The 18,248-nt window shown below is 41.3% G+C and overlaps 1 protein-coding gene across 1 annotated transcript in view; it reads right to left on the bottom strand.

Moving 5' to 3' along the window:
- Positions 1-18,248, bottom strand: part of PREP (prolyl endopeptidase) — a 141,924-nt gene that overhangs the window by 61,100 nt on the left and 62,576 nt on the right. The window contains exons 8-9 of the mRNA XM_018053118.1: positions 4,555-4,746; positions 487-684 (exon numbers count right to left, since the gene is read on the bottom strand). Coding sequence (XP_017908607.1) covers positions 487-684; positions 4,555-4,746 — 390 coding nt within the window. The remainder of the gene's footprint in view (positions 1-486; positions 685-4,554; positions 4,747-18,248) is intronic.

The raw sequence follows: 18,248 nt of genomic DNA, 5'->3' as shown, positions 1-18,248 counted from the left end.
TGTTTTGTTTTTTCCCCTCCATATGATGTAAGATTATACTTTAAGAATTTTATTTTAATCCAGCTTAACAAAAGCGGAATGTAGTCTCAGTTTTAAAACAGCTTTTAAATGTCAGATGTGACTACAGATTTTTTCTTTTAACACTTTTAGTTATCTGTGCTGTGTGTGTTTTGATATATATAGACTAAAGGCTGAATCTATGGTTTTACTTGTTCATGCCGATTTTTCAAATCAACCTAAAGAAACAGCTGGTCTCGTCCCCAGAAGAGAGAATCAGGATATAAGATTAATGAGAGTGCCATTTTAGGTGTTCACGTTTCCCTTTGTTCTCAGCATCCGTTTTACCTGTTTATATTAAGTAATTCTGGCTGTAACACAGCATGTGTGATTTTCAATATAACATGGCATCATATTTCGGTTTATCAAAAGAAACCCAAATGGGAGTGCGATTTTTAAACTGGACCATGTTGGTGAAAAGACTCTCACCTGGAGATAAAAAGGAAGTAAACTGATAGAAGATCTCGGTGTCCTTCTTCTGGCCGCTGTACCCCACGACGCTGCCGACCTCCAGCGGGAAGGTCTTGAGGAGAGCACCAGTGGCCAGGTCGTGAAGCTGCAGGGTGTTCTTTACGTCGTGCAGGTAGCACAGCACCAAGAAGCTGGACCTGACGCAAGCCACCCACTCTGCAAAGATAAGGATGCATAAAACCTAATGTGGCTCTGAAAATTAGCCAGAAACATACTCATTCCACTGAACAACGGTTCTGGGGCTCTACGCTGTGCTCTGTAGCACTGAGACCGGCTGAGTGATTTCATAATTGGCTTTAACTGTTTGTTGCGTTTTCGGCATATCCCTCTAATAAATCATTGCCAATGTCAGGTCCAGAGGTAATAACACATTCTCCACCTGGGACCACGAGCCTTTGATGATCTCAATAACGTGTGTAATACAACTGACCCTGCTGCCCTATTCTGTGTCCAGTATCATGTTACAGGAGGTACAGAGGGAAAACAACAAAACCTGAATCATGCTCGTCATCTGCCAAGATTGTTCATTCAGTAAGAATGTACCAAACCCTTGCTTGGCAGGTGCTTCGCACCCTGCAAGGTGCTGGACAGACCAGCAAGGAGATGAGGTCGCTTCTGCCCTTGAGACACAATCACGTAAAAATATAAGTAGTAACGTGTAAACAAAGGTGAGTGAGTGGCTGGTTGAGATTCAAAATAAGTGGGAGCCCTTGAGCAAGTGCTGAGTTACAGCTGGGGGACAGTGAAGGTGGGGTGCCTGGGTGGTGTTGGGGACAGGGCAGCTCTCTGCCGGGCGCGAAGGTAGGAAACACGACTCAAGGAACGAAGGCCAGAACTGGGGATAAGAAGAGAGAAAAGAATATGAATGAACCAGGAAGGGCGAACGAACCAGGAGTGAAGCAGGAAGGGAGGAAGACTGGGAAAGAAAACGAGTGAGAAGCCCATTTTCAAGAAGACTGTTGTCCCTTCTGGGGGTGAGTGGGGTTGGTGGTGGGAGGTCTGAGGGGGTTTGGTGAGCTGGGGGGGGGGGACTTTAGTTCTGACTCGGTCATTACTGCGGAGCTACTGTTGGACAAAAGGGTGACATACACAGAGGGTGACAGCAGTGACGGACGTATGCACCCCATGGCTGACCAGAAACGAAGTACATGGGGGGCGGAGCAGAACCCCAGGAAGCCAAGCAGGGCCCCACTTGGAGCTGGGGACAAAGCCCGGAGAAGGGTGGCCAAGAAACGAAGGGCGTCCCCAGGAAGAGCCACCAGGCCGCGGTGAGGAGGGGGATCTGAGGGTGAGGCAGAGACAGGCGTTCTGCCCCTCCCTTCCCTGTGCCCAGGCGCAGCTTCAGTGTTGTGCTGTCGGTGATGGAGCTGGGAGAGCGGGGCTAAGCGGGCAAGGAGGAGAGGAGGAAGTGGTGCGGGCAGGCCTGGGCACAATCCACTGTGCTCTGGACAAGATCGGCCAGCGACAAGGACAGGCCATCCAGAGAGACAGGCTGCGGCAAACGCAAGCCAGCACAGGGCTGCAGGGAGCAGCTCAGGAACGTGGAAAAGATGAGCCTTTCTCGGTTTTCATGGTATGGAGCAGGGCAAGGGGCTTTTAATACTGCTTGTGTTTATAATCCAGGAAACTAGCAGCTCACACATATGACATTATCAATGCTCAACAAGACACGGGCCAGAGGGAGCTCTGAGGGCCACCAGGGGCCCCGTCTTGTCAGGTTCTTTAGGTTCCTACTGCAAACTTCTCAAGCCAGGATATAAAAAACAACTATTACACCTAAGAGTCATTTGCTCATCGGCCAATATGATTTTTTTTAAGTACTTCAGTCAAGCAATATATTTCATGTGGCTTTAATGTTTCAAAGAAAGGAGGTGGGGGGAAGGAAGTAAATTATTTCTGTCAAAAAAAATAATCAATCTGTGTTAACTACGAGCACATCAGGATTCTAAAACAAAGGGAATAATAAAGAACAAGGTGATTTGCAGACTGTCGTTAATAAAAGATCTGACTTAACAGCTGTACTTTATGATTCATCTCTAGTTTTTATTCTCAGTAGGGCATTCTGTGCTAATGATATATTGCAAATTTACCTGTGCTTCTCTTTGAATTGATGAGTTCTAGTGAATATTGAAGGATTCCCCTTTCCAGTGTAAAGAACTTATAACCTTTCAGAGAGAAGGTTATAAAAATACATCACCACTCCCACAAATCTCCGAGCACTGATTTGCATTTCATTAGATCTGCAGGTGAGACAGGATTGTCACCTTAAGGTACAGCTAGAACTGCTTTGGGCGGCAGGGGGGTGGGGGGTGGGGGGGCTTTAAAAGGCAGAAAATTCACTTGCCTTGGGAAATATCTGCATTTCTGATTGTTCCATACAAGAGAATCACTGTTGCAACCTGACCTTCACCTGAAAAGCACCCAGGGCACTCTTCACGAAGACTTGTGCCATCTCCTTTGGAACCACCAAGGCCCGAGGGGCCCTCCAGTGGCAATTAAGAAGTGCGCACCAAGAGCTGGATCTTACCACCCCTGGAGGGGACATCCTGTCTCAGTTTGCACAGAAACCAAAGTCGCTGCAAACCGGTTTCCTCACATGAAGATGTTAACGGAGAAGGCAGGAAACCTGTTCTAAGATTCTCAGGTCCTTCATCCAACATATGAGGTCCAGAGAGTGAACAGAAGGTTTTGAGACAGATGAACAGGCTTCCTTGGAAAGAGCCCCTGTCCTGTTATTAAGTCCCCTCCCCACCAGGAGAACTCAGCTGAGAGAGAGAGAGCACCGATGCCTAATCCAAGCTGAGAAGCAGGTATGGACAGAGAAGAGCCTGGGATGAGCTGCAGTCCTGGGCTGCAGATAGGGGCTGAGCAGGTAAAGGCATGGACAGGGCTGTCTTGGGTCCCGTCTGATAGGACTGCCCGAGGTGTAAGAGGCCTCCGTACAGAAGCGGGTGGATGGGTGAGCCAGGTGTCCAGGGGCAGAGGGGAGCGCATCAGTGAAGCACTTCCTGAAACTCAGCTGTAATTGTGTGCCCACCTCCTGCTCTTCAAGCCAGGCCAGGATGAATTATCCGCAGGCACAGAGCATGCTGAGCCAGGGAGGAAGGGTCCTTACTTTTCCAGGATGTGCACCTGGATCTGACTCCAATATATGTGCTCTGAGTCACTGAAAAACCCATGTCAGGACTGCTTTGTCTGACACAGGGCCACTCTGCCGTTTTCACAAAGAATTACTTTCCTGATTAGACACCTTATACCTTCCCTTGGAATGGCCCTAGACTTTCTCCCTATTCAACCCATCAGAAGTTCACCTCCACAAGCAAACTCTTCCCTAGCTTGAAGGTATTCGACTCTTCTTTTGTGTCAAAAACTAGCAAAATTAGTGAGTCTCATTTGAAGTCAAATCCAGCTTTCAGGCAATAAGTAACTTATAAAGCAGTATATCATTTTTGGAAAATCACTGAGTAAGTGAATAAATGGGAATTTAAAGGGGCTGTGAAACATGATGGACTCAGAAGCGATGCTCTTAAAATGTTATTGTAGCACAGTGTACACAGCAGCAAGAGCAATGGATCTCAGTTGAATCTGACAATAATCTCTCTTCTCTTCTGATAAGAGGACTATAAATCCAGTCTAAGATCTACAATAAATAAAATGAACAGCCAAAGTTATTCCAAAGCTAAAAACTAAGGATTCTGAATCCAAATAGTTTTAAAAAATTTAAACATTAGCACTTATTATCAGATAACAGCTACACAAAGACAGCCAGTATTTAATAAAAAACCTCCGCCTTTGAAGGTCTGGATTCATACCTTCACAATGTTTATGAAGATCCCACACAATGTTGTGCTAATCATAAAACGTCACATGGTAATACACACTTGGCTGCTCTATTAAGACTTTTCAGGATCATAAGTTGAAGGTTCTTTACCTTGTAACCGGTTACCAGAGACCGAGAGATACACCAGTGTCTTGACATTCTCAGCAGAAACGAAAGCACAACCTTCAAGCAGCACGCACTCTTACCTAAGACGTCTTTCTCATGCTCAGGAACCAGCACTTTCCACCTGGACTCCTCGGGGTCCGTGAAGTCAATGTTGATCAGGCGGTAGTTAGGAGAGTGGCGATTTGTCTTGAACGTGAAAACCGTGCCCTCGTTGGTCACGTAGTCATACTCTCCTTCGAAGTTGTCGATCAGCTTCACCCACTTCAGGATTCCTGGTGAGAGAGACCAAGCACCTCCGTCACCTCTCTGGGGTTTGAAGTGGTGTGATTTGTGTGTAGGGAGGGGATAGATCTTTTCTGTCTACAGAACACAAAGCAGACATAATGTTTGGAAGATCTAAGGCACGAGATAGAGCGAGGATGACTGTGGGTGAATTTTAAGGTTTCCAAAAACCTCAAAGGAAGCTTTTCCAGAAAAGCCTGGCAATGAAGATGAGTGGAGGATTCTCTGTCCAAGGAATCTGTCTGAATCCCTGTAATCCAGCACATCCTCTTCTACCTAAGTGGGTCTCAAATCTAAGCACGTCTTTCTGCCTCCACTGCCATCATTCTACCCCGTCTTCCTTCCCTCTGGTTATGAGCAGTGGCTCACAACTGAGGAAGACCGCATCCCCCCAAGGGACTCCTGGAAATGTCTGCATACACTGTGGTAGTTACAACTTGGAAAGTGACAGGATGGCTGCTACGCCCTGCCTCTAGCTAGTGGGTAGAGGCCAGAGATGCTGTTTCAAGATACAGAATAGCGACTGGACAAAGAGTCAGCCAGCTCTGAATGTCAAGAGTGCATAGCTGGGAAACCCTGGCCTGCAGCATCAGCTTTCCACCTGGTCTTCCTACAACAATGTCTTAATATCTTGCACTGGTTCCAGTTGGTACCCTTCTTAGAAATCTCCCCATGGCTCTCTGAATAAAATCCAAATTCCTTCTTATGGTCTCCATGGTCCTGCATGTTAGACGCCTTTCCACTGAGCCAACCTCAGATGCTCCAACTTGTGCCTCACCCCGTCCTCCGGCAACACTGGCCTTTGGCAGCCTCCTTACAACATGCTTCACCTCAGGGCCTACTATATGCTGCCTTGCCTGCCGGACCCACTCAAAAATCATTTATTCACAGCACTTCTCTCAAGATATACACAGCTGACCCTTGAGCAACACTGGTCGAACTGCATGGGTTCATTTATAGGAGGGTTTTCTCCAACGGTAAATACTGTAGTGCTTAACACAGGATCTGTGGTTGGCTGAATTCATGGGTGCAGAGGGACCATGTATCCAGAGGGCTGACTATAACTTCCACGTGGTTCAAGGGTCAACTGTGCCTAATAAGCTTGTTTATAATCTGTCTTTTTTTTAATTCACTGCTAGATATTCAGCACCCAAATAGAATGGCACCTTCAAAGGTACAAAATAAAACTGGTGTTGAACGCAAGGGAGAACACTTTCCAATCCTTCTGTTGTAAGAACAAGTCTGCTGAGAGGTCATCACTGCAAAGAAATCTTAAATGCATCCACCATCATCATCATTTAAATGGCTTACTAAATGCCAGTTTTAATACTAAAAAAAATCCACTGGGAAGACATCTGGTTTATAATGTATCAGACATAAATATTCAGAGGACATCTCAAAAATTTTATAAACGAGAAAGCTCTATGACTTCTAAACTGCTCAAAGGCAAGCCAGATCTCAACTATTCTCCAATGAATCTCCTACCTTTAATTTCACAGTGAAACTGCTACATTAATTTGGATAGTTCATTTACATTCCTGGCGATTTTACATTCATTATCTAATTCATCTCCATAACACAACATCTTTATATAATTTGTTGTTGAATTAAATTAATCAGGGAAAATATAATCCCATGGTAGTTTTTCAGTTACACATAACAGGATTAAAACCCCAGCTCCAACCACTATTTAGCTGCATGACCTTGAACAAACTCTTTATCCTTTGCTGAGCCTCACATTCTCAACTACTGAGAAACAGTGAGAGAAATGAGAAAGTTATATAAAGTAACTACTAATACTCACCCCACAACAAATATTATTTTAAAATAAACTATGGGAATTAAAAATAACAAGATAGGCAGTTAAAAAAAACTTTTAGCTTTCCCACATATCAGTAATACCTGCTGGAAAACACTAGGGGCAGTGGGGGACCTCATTTACATTAGAAGCAAAATTAATGAAATACTTAGGAATGTACTTAATAAGAAACGTGGACTCTGTGAGAAAAACTCTAAAATTTTTCTAAAGAATCTTAAAAAACAATAAAAACAAAACTGAGTAATTAAAAACATATACCATATTCCTCGATGGGAAGACTTAATATTTCAAAGATGCAAATAATTCCAGAAGAAATCTATAAACTTCACAAATTCCAAATGCTTTTAAGGGAATTTGACAATACTGTTTAAAGTTCATCTGGAAGAATAAGCACTTAAGTACAATGGATATATTTTTGATGACAAAACAAGAACAAACTTCTTATCTTGCTCTCTACCCCTTGAAGGTAATTATTATCCTTTTATGGTAATCACTTTCTCATTTGTCTTTGTTCACTTTTTGCTTTAACATGCAGCCATGAACACTATAGTCTAAGTTAGCCTCATTTTAAAATTTCTAATATAATGAAACCATACAACATGGATTTTTTGAGTCTGATTTCTTTCTATTCTTGGTGTCTGATCTGACGGTGTCTTTGTAAGATTATTTATCCTCTGGTTATCATTACTGATTTCTGGTTAAATCCTACAGTATACAAAGAACATACTCTGTATGATTTCAATCTTTTTAAAATTGTTGACAAAAATTTGTGGCCTAATTTTTCTTTAGTGACTTTAAAATGTTTATATAACTGAAAAGAATGTGTATTTTTCAGATTTATGCTGTGAAATGCTGTTGCTGTTTACAAAATGAAGCAGGGCAAAAGCTAACAGAGTCTTGTCAAGAGAATGCACTTGATCAGAGCAAACACACTTTTTCAACAACCCAAGAGATGGCTCTACATATGGACATCACCAGGTGGTCAATACCAAAATCAGACTGATTATGCTCTTTGCAACCAAAGATGGAGAAGTTCTATACAGTCAGTAAAAACAAGACCGGGAGCAGACTATGGCTCAGATCATGAGCTCCCTACTGCAAAATTTATACTTAAATTGAAGAATGTAGGGGAAACCACTGGGTCATTCAAGAACAACCTAAATCAAATCCCTTATGACTATACAGTGGAAGTGACTGATATTCAAGGGATTAGATCTGGTAGACAGAGTGCCTGAAGAACTATGGATGGAAGTTTGTAACACTGAACAGGAGGTGGTGACCAAAACCATTCCAAAGAAAAAGAAATGCAAGACTGAAAAGTGGCTGCCTGAGGAGGCTTTACAAGTAACTGAGAGAAGAAGAGAAGTGAAAGGCAAGGGGGAAAGGGAAAGATATGCCCAAAGGAATGCAGAGTTCTAGGAAACAGCAAGAAGGAAAAAGAAGGCCTTCTTTAATAAACAATGCAAATAAATAGAGGAAAACAACAGAATGGGAAAGATCAGAGATCTCTTCAGGAAACTGGAGATATAAAGGGAACATTTCATGCAAGGATGGGCACGATAAAGAACAGAAATGGTAAGGATCTAACAGAAGCAGAAGATATTAAGAAGAGGTGGCAAGAACACACAGAAGAACTATACAAAGAAGGTCTTAATGTCCTGGATAACCACGATAGCGTGTCACTCATCTAGAGCCGGACATCCTGGAATGTGAAGTCAAGTGGGCCTTAGGAAGCACTAAGAACAAAGCTAGCAGAGGTGGTAGAATTCCAGCTGAGCTATTTAAAATCCTAAAAGGTGATGCTGTTTCAGTGCTCCACTGAATATGTTAGTAAATTTGGAAAACTCAGCAGTGGCCACAGGACTGGAAAAGATCAGTTTTCTTCCCGATCCCAAAGAAAGGCAATGCCAAAGATTGTTCAAACTTTTATGATTATGCTCATTTCACATGTTGGCAAGGTTACACTCAAAATCTTTCAAGCTAGGCTTCAGTAGTACATGAACTGAGAACTTCCAGATGTACAAAAGCTGGATTTAGAAGAGGCAGAGGAAGAGATCAAATTGCCATCATTCACTGGATTACGGGAAAAGCAAGGGAAATCTACTTCCGCTTCACTGACTATGCTAAAGCCTTCGTGGAATTAAAGACTTGTGCTAAAGACGGTGTGGGTCACAATAAACTGTGGGAAATACTTAAAGAGATGGGAGTACCAGACCACCCTACCTATCTATTAAGTAATTTATTAATCTTTTGTTTGAATCTAAATATTTATTGGCTTAAGGGGCCATTTTTTCTATCAGTTAAAAGGTCTGATTGTAGATTTGCCTGTCATTAGTTGTATTTCTGTTAATTTTTACTTCTGTATTTTGAAAGTACACTGTTAGATACATACACAATTAGAATTATTATATCTAAATAAAACTGAACTTTTTATGATTATGAAGTTTTATCTCAAGTAATGTCTCTTGCTTTAAAGTCTACTCCAATATTAAGACAGCTACATCATTTTCATTTTAACAAATTTGGCCAGTTGTCTTCTGAAAAATGGATGGTCTCAATATGTTCTTCTCCATGTCTCCTAACCACTCAAATGCTTTCCATCTCCCTGTGGGTTGCATTCTATGTAATTTCTTTTTATTTTCACTTTCACAAATTCTCTCTTCAGCTGTGTCTCATCTCTTCTTTAACTTAATAACCTAACTTTTAACATTAATTATACTTCTAATTTTAGAAGTTCTACTTAGTCCTCTTCCAAATGTTTGGTCATTATTTATAATATCTTGTTTCTTGCTTATGTTTCCAAGCTTCTCATTTATTTTTTCTTTAAAGCAGCATCACTGTTTTTAAAAGTGCATTTACACAATTATTTTATATTCAGTTCAGTTAAGTGCAGTCACTCAGTCCAACTCTTTGCGACCCCATGGACTGCAACCTCCCTGTCCATCACCAACTCCCAGAGTCTACCTAAACTCATGTCCATTGAGTCGGTGATACCATCCAACCATTTTATCCTCTGTTGTCCCCTTCTCCTCCTCTCTTCAATCTTTCTCAGCATCAGGGTCTTTTCCAATGAGTTAGTTCTTCATATAGGTGGCCAAAGTATTGCAGTTTCAGTTTCAACATCATTCAGTTCAACATCATTAGGGATCTGATAATTCCACTCTGGTGTGAATCTGTTGGCTCTGCTTCTCATGGTGGTAAACTTCTTCATCTGATCTGTGATTTCTGATTGTGAATTGATTTCCCTTGATATGCTATCTGTGAGAATTCTTGGAGGCCTGGGTTGAAGTGACATTATTTCAGAAAAGATCTGTATCTGGCTTCTGTTTGCTTCTTGGGAGGCAACCAACCTGGGAGCACTTTAAATTCTTGGCATGGAGATTTCTGGACCCCATAGAGAGAATCAAGTCAATGTGCGCACATGTGAATGCCAGTCCTTCTGTTTTAGGAGAATTCAAATCCTGCCTCCAAGACAGAAACAGGCAGGTTTCCTTACTACACACCCTGCCTCTCCCCAACTTCCCACTCCACTGCTGGCAGGTCTATTTCTCAGTAATCCATACACCACCACCAAAGGGAATCTCAGACTCAAAACCCAGCAGAAACATTCTGAGACAAGCCAGCTTACATCCCAGGATTCCTGCTTTCATTCTGTCTTTGGTCTCTATGATTTATCTTCTTTTGTGCCAATTAGCAATATATTTAGTAGATGCTTTATTAACTTTTTACAACATTTTGGTTGTTTCAATTAGACTATTCAAGTAGATTATTATATCACCTGCTACATTCCCACAAACTAAAGTCCTTCAATTAACTGTTATAAATAATTAAGTTCCAAATCTGAGTCAAACTTTTTTCTTTTTCCAGTGACAAATTGCTGACCCCCAAAGCAGGTGACCCATTTAAAGACAAACGCATCTTAGTTTACGTAAAAAAAAAAAAAAAAAACACTTTAAAATGAAACCCAAAGACTATTATTCCTTATAAGACAAAGTGAAAAAAAACTGGTTGGCAATGCAAAATTTGCAGAGAGTCAGAAAGCTACATTTGTTTATTATAAGAATGATGAAATAATTTTCTGGACTGTGACATTTGTTAACACAAAGTCTTAGTTCCGGGAAATGTCAGATTCCTTAAATGTTCCCGACAATAAAGCATTTCCTGATGTGAAACCTTTAATTCTCAAAGTAACCATCTTACGGTTTCCGACGAAAAGGTCTTACGGCCATTGCCATGGTATTTACTATGACCCTACTTTTCCCTGCCTATAAAAAAGTCACTGAAACGTCCACCAAAGGCAAAACACAGCAAAAATTTCTGTACAGTCAGGTGAACCTGAAGATGTCATGCACTTGTTTTAAATAATCAAGCTCCAAATAGTGCTAAAACAATTTTAAAAAGTTTGTGGCCATTATCTGCCACCAATTTCTGAGACACTGACTTTAGTCGTAAGCGCACACAAGTCAGACTTAGGAATGTGGCTGGATTTATACAAATCCAGCTCTAATATGAAAAGCTGTTCAAAGCACCAGCTCACAGGGCAGCACATTCAAAACAAGGGCTCATAAAATCCTTTGGCTCTCTGGGAACCCATGCTGCTCAGGCTTTGGCCACAAGATAATTCAAGAGAAATGGTATTCCAGTTGAACAATGAAACTCATTCCATTTTGTTATTCACGAGTTAAAACATTATTGACTTAATAAAAAAAAAATGGAGTTACTTAAAAAAGAGAGAGAGGTGGCTAAACTCTCAAACCATCTCACTTTTGCCCACCTCTTCTGAAGTATTTTTGTGTGTAAGTGGTTCTTCCCTTTGAAGTCAACAGAATTTGATTCCCAAACTTCTCTACACTGAAGTTGAAATTACTTTTTATAAATCTGTTTCTTGGTGGGGGAAAGATTAGTTTACTGAGTGAAGGTGAGGTTAAAATATCTAAAACTTTCTCTAGAGCAATTCATTACTTGTACTGCTTTCTTTGAAAATCAATGTTATTAAGTATATTCCATAGAAAATGTTTTATAAGCTCTCTCATACACTGACAGAACACGGAGGCCTTGGCCTCTGACAACAGTTAACAAATGCAGAGCAGACACGGGTCATGCTCCAGGACTGAGGAGAGCAGAAGGTTGCTGTTCTCTCTGGCCTGATGCCTTCATTCTGTCGCACCTGCCACACGGTGATGGCTAAAACATGGGTATGGAATCCAACTGACCTGGGTCTGAATCTTTCAACAGCCTCAGAAAAGCTAACTGGCCTCGCCCTTCTCAGTTTCCTCAAGGTAACAGCACAGGCTCCTTAGAGGCTGTTGAAAATACAATGGGGTATATAGAACTTGGCACACAGGAAATGCTAAGAAACTACTCACTATCATCCCAGTGCTGGTTATCACCCCAGCATTCCTCAAATGACAAAAATAAGCAGAATGTGGCTTCAGAACAGCACTATTTATTTGCTAACAGTGAACTTATAAAAATCTAATTTCCATCTCTCAGGGCACACAGCCATTTTCCTAGGAAAACACCTTTATAATCACTAATTTAAAAATTGGTAAAATTTTTAATTTTGTCGCTAGTTCTTCATATTTTACTTCAAAATTAATGTTTTTTTTCTTACTTTTATACTGTCTTTTGATGTTCCAATTCTTTGGGGTTGCTGGCATTCCCACTCAGAAACACAACTTATTTTCTGATAATTCCCTGTCTCTCACAGAAGCCCTCCTCCTTAGTCTGACTTTTTAATACTCTGATGACTTTGCTCAACTTGAGACAACTCATTTGTTTCAAGATCCTTGAATGTTTATTCCCCCCACCCCCACCTTTCCTCTCCACTTCCGAAAGATGGCCAGCCCCACCAGGCATGAACATGGGAGTCAAAATTGTCCCAGATACCCAGAAACAAGAGGTCACCTGCCTTGCACTGCAGAGATGGCTGAGTGAATAATTTAAGTGTCTGACAAACACTAAGCTTCCTTTTGTAGCACTATGTTAGCATGTCGTGTAGATTGATTTCTAATGCAGGTGAAAGCCAGTTTTCTTTACTGACATGAAAGCATTAAGATGAAGACATGGTGAATGCTAAACATTTTATCAATCTAAAATGATCAAACTTTCCGCAAAAAAAGGTAAAAAGCTGAGAGACAGGTTAGTAACAGTCTGGATGAAACTTAAGATAAGCTTCTATTTCCTTACAAAAATCAGCATGTCAGCATCACTCATCTTCTCCTCCAATGTTGTTGCTCAGTTGCTCAGTCACGTCCGACTCTGCAACCCTATGGACTACAGCACCCCAAACTTCCCTGTCCTTTGTTATCTCCCTGAGTTTGCTCAGACTCCTGTCCATTGAGTTGGTGATGCCATCCCATCCTCTGTTGCCCTCTTTTCCTCCTGCCCTCAATCTTCCCAGCATCAGTGTCTTTTCTAATAAGTTGGCTCTTTGCATCAGGTGGCCAAAGTATTGGAACTTCAGCATCAGTCCTTTCAATGACTACTCAGGGTTGATTTCCTTTAAGATCGACTGGTTTGATCTCCCTGTTGTCCAAGGAACTCTCAAGAGTCTTCTCTAGCACAATTCGAAAGCATCAATTTTTCAGTGCTCAGGCCTTCTTTATGGTCCAATTCTCACACATCAGGGTCTCATACATGACTACTGGAAAAATCATAGCTGTGACTGTACAAACTTTTGTTGGCAAAATGATGTCTCTGCTTTTTAATATGCTGTCTAGGTTTGTCATAGCTTTTCTTCAAAGGAGCAAGCATCTTTTAATTTCATCCCTAAATGCTGTGTCATGAGCAAAGACCACTTCAGGTCCATTTTAAGGATGATGACACTGAAGCAGAATGGTGTTAAGTTTCCAACAACAAAGATTTTAGACACTCAGAGTTCTTTGCACCTAACAATTACTTCTTATGGATCCTGTTTAAAAACTTCTTATATAGTTGCACGTTTATTCAGAATAGGGCCAAATGGTGTTTTGCTGCTGATTATCCTATAAAATAGGGGGGGAAAGTACCCCACCTGCTACAGAAAAATGAAAGAACCCAAAAGAAAGGGGAACAAACAAAAGACAGACAGCAGAGAGGAGTGAGAGAGGATTTAGAGTTTCCAAACCTCAGACAGGTCCTAACTCTGGGCCTGGACATGCATGCTTGGTGACAGCACCGTTGATAACCCTGACGCTGTGCATTGGCCGTTTCGTGGCCTCCGTCCAACTGGCGGGGAGCACACATCCGGCAGGGACAGGCTGTCATCACTGCCGCCACCCAGCACAGCGCCCGGCACAAAGTACAGCATAGACGCATGTCTGCTTCATGACTAAATATAACATTCACATAATCCTGTTTCAGACTGAGCCTTATATACATTTCTCAATAAGGTAAAGACAAGAGAAGTAACCGAATTTAAAAGAAGTTAGCAGTTTCTTCCACTTTCCCAATAAGAACATTTAGAAATATAATACACAAAAGTTAAACATGTATAAAAGCACGTTGAACATCATCTTTTGTATTTTTAGGGTATAAATTTTCATGAAAATATTTTAAAAGTTCACATACTGGCAAGAAAAAGGAAAACTCTGAGGTCTGACATTTAATTGTAATGCAGAAAATATGTGAACATTTACTCTAAATTTAGTCAATATGAAACAACTTTATGTATTCATAATATTTATAGCAAATTTAGGAAACAAAGTATATACATGCATAAATAAGTATATATATATTTCAAAAGAAACAGTAGTCTTGATTTAGAAAGGTACAGAAATAGAAGAAAATCCAGACACAAATCATAGTCTTGCAAGGTTCCAGATGATTAATTTCAGCTACTCCCCAGGCATGAATCAACTAAGAACGGCAGGGGTCAAGACTCAGCTGCCTTTCCCACTGCAGAACTAATAAAATGTCATGCTGCCTGGTGTCCTAAGTGATACCTTGGTACCTCTATACTTTCAATTATAAACAAGAGAAGCAGAAACCTGCTCACATAATATACAGGACAGGAGAGACACGGTCTATACTTTATTGTCCTCAGGATTTAATAGAAAACAAAAAAAACTAATTCAAAAAAGTTAAACAGGGCAGAAGGGTAAAGATTACTCACAAGTAAATGAACAAGGTGGCTTCTCAAGCAGGGTCACCTGAGCACAGGATCTCTAAAGGGGCAAGTGAAGTTATCGGAGACAAGCTGGTACTCACCTACTGCGAGTCTGTGTTAAAGAAAAGTTATCCGACAGTTGTTAAAATGGTAATGAAGACACTCAAGACTATTGCAATAAGGGAGAGAGATCACACAGAACTCAAATACAGAAAAGACAGCTGGAGGTTTATAGCCAGTGTGCAGAATGAGGGGGTGGGTGGATTGAAATTACTAAGAGAAGACATCAGGGTAGGGGGATTCTTGGTGAAGGCAGGTTAAGCACATGAGGGATAGCTGGGGGAAGGGGACCTGGATCCATACCAAGGGTACAGGACTATCTTTAAACTGACCTAGCAGGATTCTCACTACAACTGGGGCTCTGCAGGCCCAGAAAGTTGAGTGCGGGGACAAGGAACTAAGACTGAAGCCTAACTGGGAAGAGGCTCCGAGGAGCCTGACTCAAGCCTGGTCAAGGAGAGAATCTCTACTGTTGTCAGGCACTGTTCTAGGTGCTGGGGACCCTATGGCAAGTGAGATAGACAAGGTCCTTAACCTTGTGCAGCTCAAAAGGAATCACACACACAAGGATTTTGTATGGAGAGAAAAAAGAAATCAGAACAGGGGAAGGGGCAGAAGGGCCAGAAGCAGGAAAGGTATCACAAAAGCAAGAAGAAGCAGGTTAACTCCTGGGCAGAAGTGCCTCTTTCCCCAGAGAAAGCAGACAGTGACTCGGGACATGTCTCCGGCAGCCAGCGCAGAAGACTGTGCAATGTTCCTTGGAGGGGGCCTGCTTAGCTATTTTGAACACTTGGAAAATTATAGAGACTTCTAAGGCCCAGACAAGAGGCCAAGTGCAGTTTCCATCCAGTGATGAGCAAAGTGTTCAGAAAAGTAAGGACAGGAGCAGCTACAGCATCAGCTGCAGTTCCTGTGAAGAGCCACGGCCCACAGTTTGCAAGAAATGGGGTCATATTACTAAGTAAAAATACTGCAAATGTAAATGGCAGAAGTGAGGTTCTCCAAAGAGAGGCAAGGGTAAAAGAAAGATCTTGCTCACAGAGTAGCACAGAGCCAAGGTCAGCTAGTCCTTGAACAGAAAATCAAATTGGCATAAATGGAAATCACTCAGAGAACACACTTTTAACTCTCAAGAATTAAAATTTTTTTTTCCATTCTATATTTATTTAGTATGTGTTATCTTCTTCTGTGGTATTAAGCAGCCACTGGCCATTTTTTGGTGCTTCTCATTTCAAAATGCACACAGGCAGAAGGTTTTCTTGGAAAACAAAAATGACAGAAATGTTACAAAAGAGCTTGCTCAGTGAGATTATTTAGTTCTCTAGACAGGATATTTAGTGATGCCCTAATAAATGAAGAATTAATGTAGAGGGAAATGCTGGTAAATCTCCCTGCCTTTAAGGTAAACATGATTAAAATGGTAACAGAAAGGCCTGAGGTTATCACAAGGGGTATCAATTTATGCAGTATAATAGTGATGATTTCATAACACTGGATTTAGTTTTCAGTCACCAGCTATTCAGTTTAACTCACCTACTATTTCAGTTAACTAACACATTTAGCATTTGACTTAAATATTATTCTTCCCCTTAGTTTAAACAGGGCAACAAAAATGATGGAGCAGTAAGGGAACAGCACGAAAAAGATCCTGGGTGGCAGTCATGGTCCCCAGCTGGGTATATGCACTTTGGAATTTTCAGTTATCAACCTGAAAAATTAAACATGTCCCCCATGAAAGGCACACCTCTTCGTGTTTTATTCCATATAAGGACTCTGCTGATTATGAATCGAGTTTTACATAAAATAATACCAAGATCTGTGTTTAGAGCAGCTTTGATACTAAAGATACATTATTTTTAGGGCATCTTTAATCTATTTAATCTGCTACCTAAAACCATTGTGTGATGACTCCAAATTTTCCCCTTTCCATCAAAAAACAAATGGATAAAGAAAGAAGGTATACGTGAGAATCCACTCTACGCCGGAACCCTGCTAAGCCCTTTTCTGTGCATTTTCATTACTCTTCACTATTGCTAAGCAGGTATCACTTACCTATTGCTAAGCAGGTATCACTGCCTCATTTGTAGTTGTGCAAATATGAAGAGAGAAAGAATAACTTTTCCAGGGTCACCAATTATTTAGTGGTACAGTTGAGATTTTAAAGTCTTATTGTCTCAATATACCCAACTGTGATGAAGAGGAACTATTTTAAAAAATTTAACGATCACAATATCAATCTCCTATGTCTCTCCTGTTGTAAACGAAATACACCGAGTGTCTTCAACATGTAAACTCACCCACAGTACTAGTTTTTTCTAACCAGTCACAATCATGTAATTGTGCATGCATGCTCAGTCGCCCAGATGTGTCTGACTGCTTGCAATCCCATGGACTGTAGCCTGCCAGGCTCCTCTATCCGTGAGATTTTCCCAGGCAAGAATACTGCATTGGGTAGCCTCCTACTCTGGGGGATCTTCCCGATCCAGGAACCAAACCTGTGCCTCGTGCATTGGCAGGCGGATTCTTTACCGCTGAGCCACGTAGGACGCCCCAATCATATAATTAACTCATAATAAATCAGCAGTCAATTAAAAAAAAGCACATGCACACACTACCACCACTCCCCCCCAACCACACACACACACACACACACACACACACACACAAAGATCTTTCTCATCCTGACCTACACAATTAATTGACTTTTGAACCGAAGAGTGGGAACTGATTTCTAGTTCATTTTCTTAGTACTGGTCAATCACTCAACTGTTGAGAGCTTTCAGAATCCTAGGACTGCCATTCAAAAGAACTCCTTTGAGGCCTATGATATTCATAGGTTTAATGCTAGTAAAGCGAAAAAAAAAAAAAAGGACAGGCCCAGAACCATACCCAGAATTTAGCAGCTATCACTGGAGAACACTCTACAAATTGCTCCCAATCTGTCTATGTGCAACTCAACAGCTTAAAATCCATCTATCTTATTCATGTACATTGTGTTTTCTTGCCTACAGGATATTCTATACTTTTGAATCAATGATTTCCACACACTGGTCAGTTTAGTATTCTCATTTTTAAAAACGGTATCAGGTTATTGTAAGACTTGTTTGCTCTATTCCTTTCCATGTGGTTTTCCATGAGCTCACTGGGAAGGTCTTTTTGATACATCCACTTGTCTAAATTGATGTACTGAGTTAACTGATCAAACACTAATCTAGGTGTTACTGGGGAGGAATTTTATAGATATGAGTAAAGACCACAATCAGTTGACTTTAAGTAAAGGAGATTATCCTAGACAGTCTGGGTAGGCCTGAGCCTTCCAGCAGAGCTGAGGCTTCCCTGAACAAGAAGAAATTCCACTTGTGGATGGCAGCTTCAACCTATGCCTGAGAGTTCCAGCCTGTCCCTCCTGATGGCCTGCCCTACTGGTTTCAGACTTTCCTAGCCAGCCAGGCCCCTAATCATGTAAGCCAATTCCTTGCAATAAATTTCTTAATATATATCTCCTACTGGTTCCACTTCTCTTG

Source organism: Capra hircus, chromosome 9 (assembly GCF_001704415.2).
Source record: "Capra hircus breed San Clemente chromosome 9, ASM170441v1, whole genome shotgun sequence".
Lineage (NCBI taxonomy): Eukaryota > Metazoa > Chordata > Mammalia > Artiodactyla > Bovidae > Capra > Capra hircus.
Note: the sequence above shows the minus strand (reverse complement) of the source record. Positions and strands in the feature narration are given on the sequence as shown.